The sequence below is a fragment of the Penaeus chinensis genome, chromosome 3 (assembly GCF_019202785.1).
Source record: "Penaeus chinensis breed Huanghai No. 1 chromosome 3, ASM1920278v2, whole genome shotgun sequence".
NCBI classification, from domain to species: domain Eukaryota; kingdom Metazoa; phylum Arthropoda; class Malacostraca; order Decapoda; family Penaeidae; genus Penaeus; species Penaeus chinensis.
The window spans coordinates 20,957,537-20,975,036 of record NC_061821.1 but is presented as its reverse complement, the minus strand read 5'-3'; the positions used below and the strand labels follow the sequence as shown (position 1 = coordinate 20,975,036).

The window sequence follows — 17,500 nt, the reverse complement described above, 5'->3', positions numbered from 1 at the left end:
ATGACCTACCAGTAACATGTTTTTCATATATATATTTAATGTTTCTACTCAAAGAAATCTAAGAAATAGAATACTATGTTTTGACCAAAGCCTGGGGCACCATCAAACTAAAAGAAAAGAAATAAAAATCATTTTAATTTTAAAACAGTTCAACTCCCCATTCTTTACTACATGTCCTACAGATATTTGCATTCAAGCTGTTAAGAGGCCCACAGAATAATAAAATCTGTCAACATTTCTTTAAAGCAAAGTAACCTTTTGTAATGCTTGTTCCACTTGTGCAAAATAATACTATCCACGGCAACCATAAGACCTGTGTGTGTTGAGAAATCATGAACACAACAATTCATATCTTCTTTGTTTCAATTCCCTTTAAAACATTCCACAAGACCAAAAAGCATGTTAAAACCATATCACATAATCTTTACATCAACTATTATTCATATGAACCAACTCTATCTCTTGATTAATGACAGATAACACATTAATAGCAAAGATTATATACCTCCCAAAGTCACAATTTACGTCTAGAAATAGTGAATGCTTTTAAATCATCAGTTTTACATTCTTTACCACATCTAGTCATAACTTACAATTAGTCTTTATATATAACTCTTACTCAAAACAAAGACTACATACATCTATAAGGTTCCTTTATACACTTGAAGTTATCACCTAGAGCACAAAATAAAAGAAACCTTGGATATACAAAAACACAAACTTTTGGAGAGTCACAGGGCCATTCCTTTCACCACTGTGTTCAACAATTTCAACCTGTGTTTGAACCATGCCCACTACAAAGGAATTAAGAAGTGTGATTTTAAGTAGGTACTTCAGAGAAATCTGTTCCTCAAGCAAAGAGAGCTACAGTGCATTCTTATTTCCAGTGACACATGATTAGGCCATACAAAAAAAGAAAATATTTGGTTAGCATTCCCTTTGCCCAAATAAATCCTTTTTATCTCATTAAAAATAATAATAAAAAAAATCAATTATATATGAAAATTTATATATGTCTGTGGGGTTTAGATAAAAAAAATATATAAAAAAAAAAATAAAAGGCATAAACAAAGAAAATGATTTGGCTCAGATTGAAGGGTATATGATACTATCCAAATATTGTTTTTTTTTTATATAGCCTTACTATCAAACAAACTTTTTTGCATATTCACTGCAACAAAGCATTACTCGACATTACAGTATCTGATCTCCTAAAACTTTGTATTTATGAAGACACTCTCAATAAAGCAGATACAATATATCCAGCTTAATCCTGAGTCTGATAATACAGAATAACAAATTATAAGCACAATGCCTTAGCTCTTCATTTGAAAAGTACACACTGGATTTCCATAAACTGCTAAATGCATGACTAGATGAATAAAACTATTTATTACAAGTAATATTAATGTATTTGGTATGATGCTTCCATTATACATTTGAATGGATTATTCTGTATAAAACCATTAACTGTATCCATATAAGGGGCTAAAAATACACATGCATATATATATATATTTACATATTCATAGTACAATAACTTTTGCCATAGCAGAGTCCGCAGGCAAACTATGAGCCAGTAAAGTAATTTTCGTCGTCGAGTTCACAGCGACATGTTTGGTTTACACAAAAGTCAAATGAAAGTGAGGCAAGAATGAAAACTCAGGATCAAAGGAAAACAATGAACACAAACACGTAATGTGAGGAAAAGCATATGTGAATAATCTTCCTTTGATTTTTAGTCCTGAAAGAATCTAATGCCTGATTGCTTGGCATTTGGAGTGTCATCCTTTCAGCTGTCATAATAACTACACAGTTATTATGACAGCTGAAACATAGCATGATTTTGAAGCAATGGATTAAACAACTGACCTCTTGTAAATTAGCTTTACTGATCTCCACCCGCTGGATTTTGTCTTGGGAAATGGGAATACATTTTTTTGCCCATATCATAATAGTAATAATATTGATAATAACATGTGTAATTCTGAGATTCTCAATCTATACAGACTTTTCTTTGAGGCACTTGAAACTCAGAGCCTTTTCTTCCTGTAAATTTATTCACTCATCTATTTATCTAAATTTTCAAATAAAACATTTCACACACCTCCACACTGTTAATAACATCACAACATTTGGACACATCCTATGAAAGTCCTCAATCATGGTTGAAGGAAACGTATTGTATAATTTTTCTTTGCTGTTGTTTTCTCTCCTGTGTTGCTATACACTTTTGAACTTTTATACCCTTATCTCCTTTTTCTTTAATGTTAAAATCCTTTATTATGCCAGCTCTATTAAATCAGGAATATCTAGCTTATACTATTTCATGGAGTATGGTATTCTCTATGTAAAAATGTTATTCACTCATAATAATGACTCAGAGTAATTATGTATCATAAAATCTGAACTTAATGCACTGTATTTGCTATTTACAGTTTCAAAGAAAAAGAAATTCAGCATCATTTTTTACAATTCCTGTTTGTTTTCATTCCTCTTACTTATCTTAGTTCATTTATACTCTCTTCTCTTAATTCCTTCTTCAGCTTTTTTACATGGGACTCTGAGCCTTGTCTCCTGCCAAGCCGATCAACGTTCTGCGGATCTCTTCGTTGACCTGGTCATCATCTGGCACTTCCGACAATACCCAAGTGTCGTCTGTGCTCTTCAACGATTCGCGACACACAGGGCATGTCTTATCCACAACAGACCTGTTAGGGGGGTGATCAAAATAAAGGAAATGTGATTGGGTGTCAAACTTCACTGTTTACAAAAATATGTTTAAGGAGAACCCACGAGAAGCAACGTAAATTATATTTGAAGTCAAGTTTAATATTGTGATTTTATTCTCATTAATATCAATGGACCATCAGCCTTTTGTGAGAAACTATTTAATTTGAATTACATGAAGAAGGAGATTTGTATTAGTATAAATATATTTCATATGTATACACATATATACCCACAAACATACAAAGTGTATTTCTTAGTATTTGAGGAGATAACAATGTGGCTAAATCTAATTCTACAAGGAACATTTCATATTTTTTTCATGAAATGCCAACATTTCAATCTGCATGTGAATAAAATTGCTATCAAATATACAGACAAAAAAAAAATATATATATATATTTCTAAATCCAAATATCTTATTCATTCTTTACAAAGATCACCTTTATATTATCATTAGTGCTATATCTTTATTGATACATCTTAGCATCTGAACATGAATTTTATGTATTTTGTTCAGCTATTAAATATTAGCAAAGTTCTAAACATTTTAAAAATTATTTTCGTGCCAGCATCGTGCGAATGCTTCTATGCCTGTGTATATATGCAATATTTATAACCTGAAACAAGAATGGTGAGTACTCACACTGCCCAAAAATAAAAACAAGAAAGAAAAAGAGAAACTATCTATATAATATCTCTGCACTATATATCTGTATCATTTTGTTATAAAAAAAAGTTATCAATCAATCAATTTGTACAGAAAATCCTTTAGTCCTACAAAGAGCCATTCCTCCAACTGGCAAGATTTTATAACTCTTAAAATAAGTGTTGTTCACTAATAATATCCTTGTCAGTAAACAAAATCAAACCAACTTGCCTGTTACGATGTTAGGAAAATAGATATTCAAACTTGCTGGGTTACGAAAATGTGCTAAGTGCAAGACAGAGCCAATACAAGCAAGCTTAAGTGATACAACATTAATCTTATAAAACATTTGAGTACACAAAGAGGTTAACAGTTATTACAAAATCACAAAGAGTTAAACATTAGATCAACATACATACACATACTATTAGTACAAGCCTTTACTGCCTACACAACAAACTGGAAGTCTCTTCAAGGGTCTTCTTCCCTTTATCTGGGCACTTGGTCATAAAATTTAACTATATTTTTTTTGTTCATTTTAACAATGAAGACAACAGTTCCCTTTATACTATTGACTTCTCTTGGTTTACAAAACTTGTCTTATTGGTATTTTCCTTCTTAACCCAATGCCGCCAGGGAAAATGAACAAAAAATGGGGAAAATGCTGTGCTCATTTTCTATATTTTTGTGAAAGGTCTTAGCCACAAAGGAGTCAATTAGTAGACCTTGTGACCTTACATGATTTGAATTGGCAGGAAAAATGTATTTTTTTTTGCTAGTGCTATGAATATCAATGGTGTTATTTTCATTATAAACACTATAATTACTATCATGTTATAAACATTAGTAACAGCAAAATAAGATATTGTAAAACATCTATGTGTAAAAACAATCAAACAAATAACTCACAGTGGGTGTAGCACGTACGTACACGTCATACCTGTTGGCATTGGGTTAAATTTCTAATACACACTAAGTTTAAAAATAATTACTTTTTAATCATACTTATATTTCTTATTATACTTCTGTATTCCTCATCTAACTTTGGAAGTAACAATCAGACAAAAACTAAACTAACTGAAAAACAGCAAGCAAATATAAAATATGATTTATTCATGCTAACAGAAAATTATTATGATTACATCAAACACAGAACCAAGAATAATGATGATGAATAATGTTAATGATGATAGATGGATCAAAGAAATTATATGGGAAAACAAGAACAGAGGATCACAGAAGTAATCAAATAAGAAAATCATCTTAAAAGAAGCAAATTATAGAGAAAAACAAGTAAACAAAAATAATATTCCTAAGCTCAGTACAAATAACCCCAAAGAGTCTTCCATGATTTACCACAAGTGCCAATACAAGGGGACCAAGTGCAAGATTGGATAAAGAGAGAGGCTTAGTGTGTGCAAGGCAAGCAAGCAAAGCTTTTTCAGCAGAAGATATGAGGGTTCGAAAGCACCCTGCAAATCGACATTCTCTCTCTTACATGGAGTACACAACACTGCTGGAAGTACATTCTTGAGAGGAGGGGCTAGCATATTCCCACCATTGCTCGATGCAGGGGAGGCAGTAGGCGTGGGCGCAGGGGAGGATCACGTCAGGTCGTCTCTCCAGGCAGATGACGCACTCCTCCAGGCTCGTTCCGCAGGTTCCCGTGGCGCCGTCGCTTCGCAGATCTTCCTCCTGCAAGGGGTTCTCTGTCCCACCCTGGAGCTCCTGCATCCTTCCTAGGACCATCGACGCTGCCATAGTAGGAGGGACGGGCACTGCCTCGCGCCGCACACCTGAACTGCCATCTTTGGAAAAAACATTTCAGAAATATATCTATCTATTTTTGGAATTATTTTGCACACAGATGGCTTCACAAGTGCTTACTCACTGAACTCCCCTGATATCCCCATTCCTTAAGGTTTTGGAACATTCTTTTATTTCTTCTAATGCTATTAACATCATTGCTGCTATCATTACTATTTTTATTAACTATGGGATTATCATAATGTTACCATCAACAGAGAGAAAGTAAAAGTAAACACAATTCCAAAAATCAAGGACAAGGGTAAACAGGTGAGATCAAGTAGAACCAGCAACTGACTCCTTGGTGACTATACTGTAGTGCAGCCATCTGTGTATATGCAAAATTAATAAACTAAATGACAGTGGACATGCTATGTATATATTATGGCATCCTGGTATCAAAGGGTTAACTTGCAGTACTACATCTTGTTGTAAATCCTGTAAGGTTGTTTCTCAAACATCAGTGTAAATGAGCTTACCTGCAGAATCAACACCAAGCATGCCTTCAACACCACCTAAGGAACCACCTGTGCACTCGTATGTTATACGACGGAATACCTGAAAAAAATGAAAGAAAAAAGGAGAAAATTTAATACTGTATAAAATACTTGAATTTCCTCATATGAATCAAGGCATATCATCTAGATTTCTTTATCAAACATTTCTCATGAATGACAACAAAATTTTTTTCTAAGATTTCTAAACAAAATCCTATAGTAGCTTCACTAATCAGACATTTGTATATGAAATTCACATTCCATGTAATTATCTAAATGCATTTTCCATTGATACGTACCTGTAGAAATTGTCGTATATTGAGAAGCCTGTAAGACAAGACTTTATTCGTTGATGTATTGAGTTTCACACATGCAATACGAACTGTTGCTTTCCAAAATATGGTGGAGTCTGTACCTTTCTTCACAGCAAATACAAGGACGTGACCCTCGCTATCTTTGTACTCTCTGCATCTGTTTGAATAGACATTTTACATGACATGTATACAATTGCCAAATATAAATATAGATCTACATATTAAGACTTTGAACACAAATGCTTCATACCAAAATTTTTATCAAAAATAATAATGAAGATAATCAATCTGATCTAAAGTAAAATCCAAGACACTGAAGCCAGAGGGTCTTTCTAACACCAACAAATCTGTTTGGTCATGAGGCTATGCAACTTAAACTGCTTGAAATTTGGTAAACACGATGCCTTGAACTCCAGCCCATCAGAACCCGAGACAACCTGGCAACACCAATTCAAATGTTTCCTCTGCCTCTGATATGAGCTATTACGTACTGCGGTAAACATGATGCAAAGACAGAAAGAAAGAATGAGAAATAAAAGAGAAAGAAAAAGAAAGAGAGAAAGAAAGAAAAATTAAAAAGAAAAAAAAAAGGACAAAGAAAGGAAGGAGGAATGAGAAATAAAAGAGAAAGAAAAAGAGAGAGAGAAAGAAAAGAAAAATTAAAAAGAAAGAAAGAAAAGACAAAGAAAGGAAAGAAAGAAAGAAAGAAAGCACAAGAAACAAGAAAATGAAAGAAAGAAAGAGACCAAGAAATAAAAAAAAAGAAAGAAAGAAGAGCAAGAAAAACAGGAAAATACAACAACGACACCCATCTCCAGCGTAACGCAAAAATCCTTACATTTGATTCAGCTGTGTAATGTATCCCAGGAAGTGGTCGTAGGTGAGTGTGGTGGTGGTGGCAATGTCATAATCGGCACCAGCTTGTCTCATCAGCTGGTTGTGAAGGGACTCCAGGTTCTCCCGTAAAGGGTTGCTGTTGCCTTGACCCATCTTACTGTGGATGTAAAAACGTTCTTTATCTGCGTTTTTTTTTTACTCCCTTTTTTCCTGCAAGATAGGCTTCATAAAATGGTCAGTAGATGTTAATAAGAATGATTACAGTCATGATGATTTGTTAAAAAACTGTCATAAAACATGAATGCCATTCTCCTTTTATCTTTTGCTAGTAAAAAAAAAAAAAAAAAAAAAAAAAAAAAAAAAAAAAAAACACACTTTCAATACCCACTTCTATTCATGTTGAAATAAAGTCTAGCTCCTCTGATGTACATAATTCAGCACATCTTTTTGGTATAGAGAGTTAAAGTCAAAACAATTAAACCAATGCTACTTAGAACATGTTTTGTCCACCGTACTTCTATTTAGTGAATTTGATAATGAATAGTTAGCCCTAATTGGCCTATGTGATCTAATTTCCTCTTGAGTTTTCTTTTTTCCAATGCTATTAATATTGGCAGTGTAATTATTAACACTGATTACAATTATCATAATGTTATCAACAACAAAATGTTAACAGAAAAAAATTACATATATATTTTTTAAAATTAAGGAAAGAGGTAAACAGGGGCGTAGGTAAGGCTAGTAACTAACTTCACGTTGACTAAACAATTGTTTGTGGAGACATTTATGTAGAAACACAATAAACTAAAATGATAATGGAGATGGCAGCCCCCCCCCCCCTCAGACTAGTAATAGCATGCCATGGAAAGATAAAGGTAAAGATAATGATGGATAAAAAAAAAAAAAAAAAAAAAAAAAAAATATATATATATATATATATATATATATATATATATACATAATAATAATAATAATAATTGCAATTACGATTTGACTACACAACTGGAGTACAATATCCTTTAACAGCCCAACAATGCAAAATCATTTTTCAAACCAAAATGAAACGGTCTCAAGCAATATAATTTTGGCAAAGCAGTTCTGTAACAGGCATGGGAAACATCACTAGCAATCTATTTAAAGATTCAAAATTAATGGGAAATAATAATAATAATAATAATAATAATAATAATAATTATTATTATAACAATAATATTAATAATAATAGTAGAAATAGTGATAACAACAGTAGTAGTAGTAATAATAATAATAACAATAACAATAACAATAATAATAATAATAATAATAATAACAATAATAATAATGATAAAAGTAATAATGATAGTAATAACAATAACAACAACAATAATAATAATAATAATAATAATAATAATAATAATAATAATGATGATACAATAATAATAATAACAAAACAAAAATACTACTGATAATAATGATAATAACAATATTAATAATAATAGCAACAGCAACAACAACAACAATAATCAAAACAACAATAAAAAAACAAAAAAAAAACACATTAATAACAATGATGATAATGATAAAAATGATAATAATACCAACAGTAATAATGATAATGATAATCAAAATAGTAATAATAGTAATAATAATAATAATAATAATAATAATAATAATAGCAACAACAACAACAACAATAATAATTATAATAATAATAATAATGATAATAATAAAAACAATAACAACAACAACAATAACAACAATCATCATCATAATCATCAGAAGCCCAAGAAAAAGATGCATCTAAATCTGGCTGGGTGGGGGTGGGGTGGGTGGGGTGGGTGGGGTGTTTGGGGTGGAGGCAAAATGTATTTCCCATAAAGAAAACAAAAAGTGTGAGGAACCCATGGGGAGAAGAGGCACGCTGCCAAAAGGATAAGCCCCTGCGCATGCTGGGCCTCTTCTAAGCATCCATCTTAAGGGGGTTGCGTGTTATGGGAATATTGCTTGAGAATTCTATACCAGTTTGTACAATAGCAATAAGGACAATATATAGTTATTTTTCTTATTTCTAGTTTGTTTAACTCAACCAAATGTGCAATATTTCTATCTGTATTTCTTAAAATATATATATATATATATATATATATATATATATATATATATACATATTTTCTCTAGTATTCTATTGTTTTTCTTTTTATGAAATACCTAAAGTGATGGTAAAATGTTTACAGTTCTGCATATCAAACAAAACACACACACACACACACACACACACACACACACACACACACACACACACAAGCAACACACACACACACACACACACACACACACACAAGCAAAACACACACACACACACACACACACACACAAGCAAAACACACACACACACACACAAGCAAAACACACACACACACACACACACACACACACACACACACACACACACACACACACGCACACACGCACACACACACACAAGCAACACACACTCACACACACACACACACACACACACACACAAGCAACACACACACACACAAGCAACACACACACACACATACAAGCAACACACACACACACACACAAGCAACACACACACACACACACACACACACACACACACACACACGACGCACGCACACACACACACACAAGCAACACACACACACAAGTAACACAAGCAACACACACTCACACACACACACACACACACATACACACACACACACACACACACACACACACACACACACACACACACACAAGCAACACACACACAAGCAACACACACACAAGCAACACACACACACACACACACACACACACACACACACACACACACACACACACACACACACACACACACACACACACACAGAGTTAATAGGTTCAAACCATAACTTAGGCATTACTACCTGTACATGACAGCTGGTGATTTATACTACAGAATACCCTGGCAGATCTCCAGGCTATTCTCATAACCCAGCAGCCACCACAGCACCTGATAACTGTCTGCCAGAAGCTCATTCAACACTTCACCTGACTATAGTAGACCTGAACATCTGCCATTAACATTTTATGCCCATTCTATTTTCGCAATGTCTTCCTTGTTTGCAAAAGCTGAGAAAGGACAGAATCTTTTTTAAAGATTAATTTAACGAGTGACAGCATTAAAAGAATGAATCATAGATGCAGAACTCTATCTCTGGCTTTGTATGAAAGATATGAATTTATTGTCAGTGTAGCTCCTACTTGCAGTAAAAGTTGACAGAGAAATGAAAATTATATTACAGCAAGATTTTGACTGAACACCAACTAATGAACCAATGAAAAACAATCACCACCACCAAAATGAAGGGAGCAAGACAAAAAACATAATTTTTACTTTGATGTATAATATATAACATGGGCAAATCTTAGCTCTTCTTGAAAAGGGAGTTATAAAATAAAAGACATTGCTGTTACGGTCCATAATGTATTATCAAATGATCTCATGCTTGACAGTGAACACATCTAATCTCTATTCATCTTTGCGTCAATGTCTCTCACAAATACATCGAAGTTGGTAAACATCAATTATGTCAGAAGAAACATGCCTTGAAGGAAAAAAACAACTTCTTTTGTTCTTCCAAAACTATAGAAAAATATTCAGCATTTACCAGTACTTATTTAGAGATACAAAACAATTTGCATACACACAAAAATAGAAGTATATATGTATTATCTTTTTCATATTGCCTATGATCAATGGAAAAAAGTAAACTTACCCTCAGTTTTACTAGTAGTTTCAGGAAAGCTGGCTTCTAGATTTCTTTTTCTAGATCACATAATGAGCTGAATTTTAATTACACTTCAACTGCATGAAAGTTCCGGTTTTCATATATTTAAGTGTCTTATTATGGTGTCCCCATTCCATAAAAAAATCTATGATTTCAGGGCTAGAAGAGAAGCATCCACTTTGAATTGATGTTTCACAGACCTCCAGGCCAGAGAACTTTTAATAATTTGTTGAATCTTTTTACATTACAATGCCAACTACAGCAATTCAGCACACCTGCACCAAGTCACTTTTAGCATGCTACTTCTTACTAAGCTAAAATTCTGTTGAGTAAGAGCAAAAGAAGACTTTTCTTCCTTTCTCTGCAGTTCTTCGTGATTCACTGATCATTCTGGCTCATCTGCCTCATTCAGGCTCTCAAGGAGCATCAGTTTGGCTGCCAGTGCCGAGCTGAAGCTCTCTCTGTAAAGGGGGCTGATGTTGTCCAATAGTGCGTAAGGAGTCTCGTAGTATTGCTCTAGAGGTTCGCTGTTGTCATCGTGCTTTCTGCTCACAATCCTGGTGACATAATTCATCTGGTACAGACATCTACAACGAACACACATGATCATAACAGTAATTATAATGAAAACAGAACTTTAAAGAGCTATGTACAAAGATTCAAAATGAGAACGGATAATGTATGACAGAGCAAAGGCACGATTACAGAGTAAATTAAGAAGGAAAGAAAGAGAGAACAAATATATACAAAGTAAACAATATCCTACTCTTTGTAGACAAAACCTGTATATGAGTATGATATAAGACATGAACATATTTGTAAACTGGGACCAGACTTTCTATGTCCTTGCATCCCTTGTAAAAAATACAGCCCAGGACACTGCTTTCTCATAACCCAAGGTAAAGAATGACTAAGAAGAAGAGGAGATAGTATGAGAAGAGGATAGATAGTAATGATAAGAAGAGAAAGAGAAAAAAAATGAAAAAACAACAACTACAAATTGCCAAAATCCCTAGCTACTTTACATAATGTGCATATTCCACTCTACGTATGCCCAATGAACTTGGCAAGACCTGCTCTGCAACTTGATATCCTGTGGCAAACCAGGATCCAAGATTCTCCTCTGTACCACTATACTCAACACTACACAGAGGTTAACAATTCACCTGTCAGGTTATGGCTCACTGCTAAAATTTCATCAATTACATAAAGGTCGATACAACATGCAACATTCTATATACAAAATATTACACTAAGACTAACAGCTAATAGAGAGAGAAAAAAAAATAAAGAATCAACAAAACAAGGTGGTAGCACATAAAAACAAAAACAAAAAAGTTTGCATGAAGCAAGTGCACATTACATGGCAACATTACAACTACAAACTGAGTGAGTGAGTGAGGGTGAATGAGTGAGAGTGCGTGAGTGAGTGAGTGTGTGTGAGAGAGAGAAAAGGCTTCTACATCATTCTTACCCACCTAAAACCTCCCACACATCCCTCTAGATGGACTGACAGACAGACAGACAGACAGACAGAGAGAGTGAGAGAGAGAGACAGAGAGAAAGAGAGAGACAGAGAAAGAGAGAGACACGAGAGAGAGAGAGAGACACAGAGAGACAGAGAGACACAGATAGAGAGAAAGACACAGAGAGAGAGAGAGAGAGACAGAGAGACAGAGAGAGAGAGAGAGAGAGAGAGAGAGAGAGAGAGAGAGAGAGAGAGAGAGAGAGAGAGAGAGAGAGAGAGAGAGAGAGAGGAGAGAGAGGGAGAGAGAGGGAGAGAGAGGGAGAGAGAGGGAGAGAGAGGGAGAGAGAGGGAGACAGAGAGAGACAGAGAGAGACAGAGGGAGACAGAGAGAGACAGAGAGAGACAGAGAGAGACAGAGACAGAGAGAGACAGAGACACAGAGAGACACACAGAGAGACACACAGAGAGACACACAGAGAGAGAGAGAGAGAGAGAGAGAGAGAGAGAGAGAGAGAGAGAGAGAGAGAGAGAGAGAGAGAGAGAGAGAGAGAGAGAGAGAGAGAGAGAAAGAGAGAAAGAGAGAAAGAGAGAAAGAGAGAAAGAGAGAAAGAGAGAAAGAGAGAAAGAGAGAGAGAGAGACAGAGAGAAGGCTTCTACATCATTCCTACCCTCCCAAAACCTCCCAAACCTCCCTCCAGACGGGAAGACAGAACCCTTATTCACCCGTACCTGAAACCAGAAGCCGTCAGTTCGATGCAGTAAAAGTTGTTCTCCCGGGTGGTGAGGTTGAAGAAGATGGTGGTGTTCGAAGAAGGGAGGGACGAGATGCTGATCAGTGAGACGCAGTCCTTTACGTCCTGGATGACAGCCATGGCCTCCACATGCCACTCTTCCTCGTCGTGCACTCGCTCCTCCTGACTGTCCTCCATTCTGCTGGTGTCATGCTAAGGGGAGAAGAATACACTCATGTCTCCTTTTCAAAGATAAAGCCTTACACACTTACGACAATACTCCTCTTCCAGGTTTCCATTTTTTTTTCTGATTTTCATTTTTCCTTTTCTTTTTTAGTTTTTTTAAGATTTTTTTCTCATTCTCATTTATACAACGATTTCTTTCTTTTAACCTATCAATTTAGGACTGCAAATACTTTTTATCATACTATCAATACCTCTAGGTTAATCAAAACACAGAAGATGCATTTGACTCTTGAATAAAGTTTCAATTTATCACCACTGCTTGGGAGAATACAGGACAACAAACCAATGTACTGTTTGCATTCTATGGTTTTATAAGATAATATTCAAATGAGTCTACTATCAAGTCAAGTCTTTGATAGTATAATTTCAATCATGCATCACAGCTATTTCATCAGTCTTGTATGAATTTATAACCTATATTTATACTTTCTACTATGATGTTTACACTGGAAATGTTGGCATGGTACTTACAGGGGGCACCTAAATAAGGCATAGATGACACACCAATCAACAAATAGAGGTACCAATAACAACTATATTAACCAACTGAAGCTGAGAGTGCAATTAAACATGCACTTTCCACTCTGACTGTTCTTTTACTGATTTTAAGCAAACATTAGGCCTACCTCACCTCATCTATTTACTCCATTCCTTGAATTCTCGGAGAAAGGCTCATATTCTAATCAATATTATAACTGTTAATAATGCTGTAATAATAATATCATCATCATCAGTAACAATTTTAACAGCAACAGAAATGAAAACTTTCACTTAAATTCAAGGCAAACAGGTAAGATCGGGTAGGTCCTGTAATTGACTCCTTGGCGACTAGGCACACGTGAAGCCATCTACATGTTGAGAAAATTAATAAAACGAAACCACAGCGAGTCAATGAAAAGGAAACGAATCTATGAATGACAGGTCTTCCTTCCTTACTATGTTGACTTACTCCCCAGCCCACCCCCGTACCTTCCCCTTTCTCCAGCCTTTAATGGGATCTGCTACAGAAACCTACTAAATACTATGAGTTACATAAGCATCTGATATTGCGAGATGTTGCTGGACTGGTCTTGCAACTTCTATTCAGTCTATTTTAAAGTGATGGGATAATAATGATAATGGTAGCTATAGGTTGTTATGTTCAGTTGCTGTGAAGGAGTTCACATAAGAATACTATAATCAGGGAACCAAACAGGATAAATAACAAAAAAAGTAAAAAATAATAAGAAAGCACAAAAATGTTGTGTTACATGTAAAATCATATACTTGCTAATACACACTTAAATAAAGACACTGGTAAAGACAATACCACACCCACCCACCCACACACCCACCCTACCCACCCACCCACCCCCACCCCCCCACCCCCACACACACATATATGAACAAGCATCTACATATATATAAATATATCCAAACCTGCAAACATTTCTCACATAGGTATTCACAAGCACCAGGATACAAACACACATGCACACTCACACATACACATATGCTCCACGTCCTGCTTTTTACATACAGTTAAATTATAACTCATAAGAGAACAAACTAGCATTCACTGGAAAAACAAACAAACAAAACCACAAGCAAACTCCATAAATAACCACAGATGCCAAGACATAACCTACTTAAAAATAGACCTGTCAAACTCACAGTCCCCGATGGGTGGGAGTTTCCGACTGCTGTGCCCTCCTCTATATCACTGATAATGTGTGCTATCTGATAACCCGTTCCATTGCTGTTACTATGAGATAATGTATAACATATGGTATAGTAGTAACTAAAAATACTTCCTATACCTGATCCTTCTGTCAAATATTTGCAGCTCACTGATCACAAAGTCTATGCATTTGAGCTTTGTATAATATAGACTTTGGAGGTTCGTACAATACAAGAATATTAAGTTACAAAGGAGGAGGACCGTTCATCAAATCCCATACTGCATCTTGCATGTGTTTTTCATCCAATTGTCTTCCTCTGCTGACCACTTGTTCTAAAAATTGCAACTTAAAGTCATACTACACTTAACCACCTTGATATAACATATGCCACCCTTAAGAGACATACACTGATCATAATACTATAAAATAATGCCTGTTTTCACCATTTAAAATTTCCAAAATTTTCACAAACATTTTGTGAAAACAACCACATTATAAGCTCAAAACTTTATACAGAAAGCAAGAACTCCCTCTCTTTCATATACCAGTCCATACAAATCAAGCATTAAATACTTTAAAAAAAACAGGATTTATCACTTTGTACCACTTTGTGCTTGTTTTATTACAGTGTTTTATCTGAATATCACTTATTATCCAGAAAAAAAAAAACTGTTGTCTATCCCTGTGGCTGAACACTACATACAATAAAATGCAAGCAAAACCCCTTTCATTTTGAGCAAAAAAAAATTCCTTTTTGAATCACAAGGATTTTTCCATCTAGTTACCTGTGTAACATACTGTCATAACTGAATTATTTCTTATGAAATTTATCCATACAAGAAAACTATAACAAACACATTGCTAAGTCAGTCAAGATAAAATCACCCTATAAAGAACGCTCAAAAGACAGAGGCAGATAGTTTTGTGCAATAAAACAATTTTATAATAAACACCTAAATATACATAACTCAATGCTGATGACTATGTATAAATCTCAAGCTATCTCCTTTGACTGTTGCATATCACTTTAAGGGAAAATAAAGCATTCCCGAGTACAAGTAATTCGTTTCTACTATGTTTATCAGGGGTAATGAATACAACAGTTCTAATGCCTTGCTGGTCTTTAAATACATATAAACAGAGTGACAGCTTTAGCAGTCCTCAGTCTCAAAAACCTTGAATATCAATAAAAAGCATATACTGCCAGTGCTATCTAGTGGCACTATTTCATCTCTCATTACTATTTTTTGACAAATTACTGATAGATTCACTGGAAATATTTCTGGTTAACTTTTCCCTAGCAAATGCAGTAACAGGTATTTTTCATTTCAAAAATTCATAAGTGTTGGACTGTTTTCAAGTCTTAGTGTATCAGTTGTACTTCGAGTTTTGCAAGCATGTATTTGTCCACAAAATAACCTGAAAGAAGAACGACACAGGAAAAGAATATTTGGGATAACACTATCTGCACCTTTTTACTTCTTTGCTTTGTTTTACTTTGCTTCTTCTGTTCACAATAATCAATCCCTAAGATGAGCAGGTATGGAAAGCAACACAAATCAATATTCAGAAAATTACAGATGTCCATTCATGTACCATTTGCCAACAGCCATGACATAAAAACGCTAAATCACTGAGTACTGATTACAAAGAACATCTGTTGTGAAGACACATGATGCAACAGGGGCAAATCCTTTTAAATCGAAGCTCATATTTACATGCATTGTCCATGTGATTCACTTTTATAAACATGTCATTTATTTAACAAAATCGAATTCATTCTATTCATTTAAATCGTTCATATTAATGTAAATGAATCACACGAACTTGAATCCGAGGAATAAAACCAATTAGTTAAATGGTATTCATGATACGCATTTGTGAAGTCACTAGAAAAGCCTATGTTGTCTTTAATACACACGGTCATGGAGTGTGTCACTGCAAGAGAAATGTCACATTATCCGTTTTACCTTGCACGCAAAGCCATTTAATGCATCAATAACTCTAAAAGCATCTAACAAGGAAAACAAAATTAGGAACAATTTCTGATAGGTCTTCGTAAGGTGAACCATAACCCTTTACTTTCCTGCCTTTAACCCAAAATTACTGACTTCCACAATCATTAAGGGTTATTCATTAGTATACTCACATGCTCTACTGTTAAACGGTTGCCTACAACAATGTCTACCACAGAATCGTCAACAAATTCCACAAAATTAGCGATGTTGTGCTACCAGCTGATCGTCTTGGCTTTCTGCTAGTCTCTTCCTCTCCCTGGCGAGCGCGGGGTTACCTCCTTATTTCTTATTTTGTTTTCGGCTGGTATGGGAGATATAGAGTTAAATTTAGGTGAATAGCAATTTTAATTTTTTGTGTGTTTGTTTATAAGAGGATGTGAGTTATAATGGAATGTGGATAGAATTTATTTAATGAGTATTTTTCGTTGGGCCCGTTCTCTCTTATTTGGTGTAAGCCCGAACTGAATTGTGTTGATTTTTATTATTACTCTTGCTAGCACTACTACTATAATTATCATTATTTTGAACAGCTATATTATTATTATCATTATATAATTGCAATTATTACCATTACCATTATCATTTTTATCGCTGATTATGTCATTGATGATGAAACTGAAAATTAGTCATACTGATAGTGGTGACAACGATAACAATAGCAAAACTGATAACAATATAGGTGAATATTATCATTAATGTTGTTATTATAATCCCATATCATCAATATAATGAATATTATCATCATTCCTCTTGACATATCTATTATTATTATCAATATT

The 17,500-nt window shown here is 34.5% G+C and overlaps 1 protein-coding gene across 4 annotated transcripts; it reads right to left on the bottom strand.

Moving 5' to 3' along the window:
* Positions 1-1,505: 1,505 nt before the first annotated feature.
* Positions 1,506-17,007, bottom strand: LOC125038263 (RING finger protein 141-like). Of its 4 annotated transcripts, none has more exons than XM_047631702.1 (7): positions 16,853-17,007; positions 12,795-13,009; positions 6,835-6,990; positions 5,982-6,153; positions 5,665-5,743; positions 4,878-5,187; positions 1,506-2,711 (listed from the first exon to the last, which is right to left on the bottom strand). In XM_047631702.1, exons 2-7 carry the CDS (start codon positions 12,992-12,994, stop codon positions 2,552-2,554), a joined length of 1,077 nt encoding a protein of 358 aa, XP_047487658.1. In that variant the 5' UTR covers positions 12,995-13,009; positions 16,853-17,007; the 3' UTR covers positions 1,506-2,551. The 4 variants fall into 4 exon arrangements, with proteins under 4 accessions (XP_047487658.1, XP_047487676.1, XP_047487667.1 ...); XM_047631720.1 differs by having other exon boundaries at positions 4,938-5,187; XM_047631711.1 differs by having other exon boundaries at positions 16,938-16,975.
* Between the last annotated feature and the right edge of the window lie 493 nt (positions 17,008-17,500).

Bases quoted from the DNA above. Each gene is read 5' to 3' on its own strand.
- LOC125038263 (XM_047631702.1), bottom strand. From the start codon at position 12,994: ATGGAGGACAGTCAGGAGGAGCGAGTGCACGACGAGGAAGAGTGGCAT. The intron at 6,154-6,834 runs GTAAGGATTTTT...CTATTCAAACAG, and splicing joins ATTACACAGCTGAATCAAAT to ATGCAGAGAGTACAAAGATA. The intron at 2,712-4,877 runs GTAAGAGAGAGA...CCCCCCTAACAG, and splicing joins AGCAGTGTTGTGTACTCCAT to GTCTGTTGTGGATAAGACAT.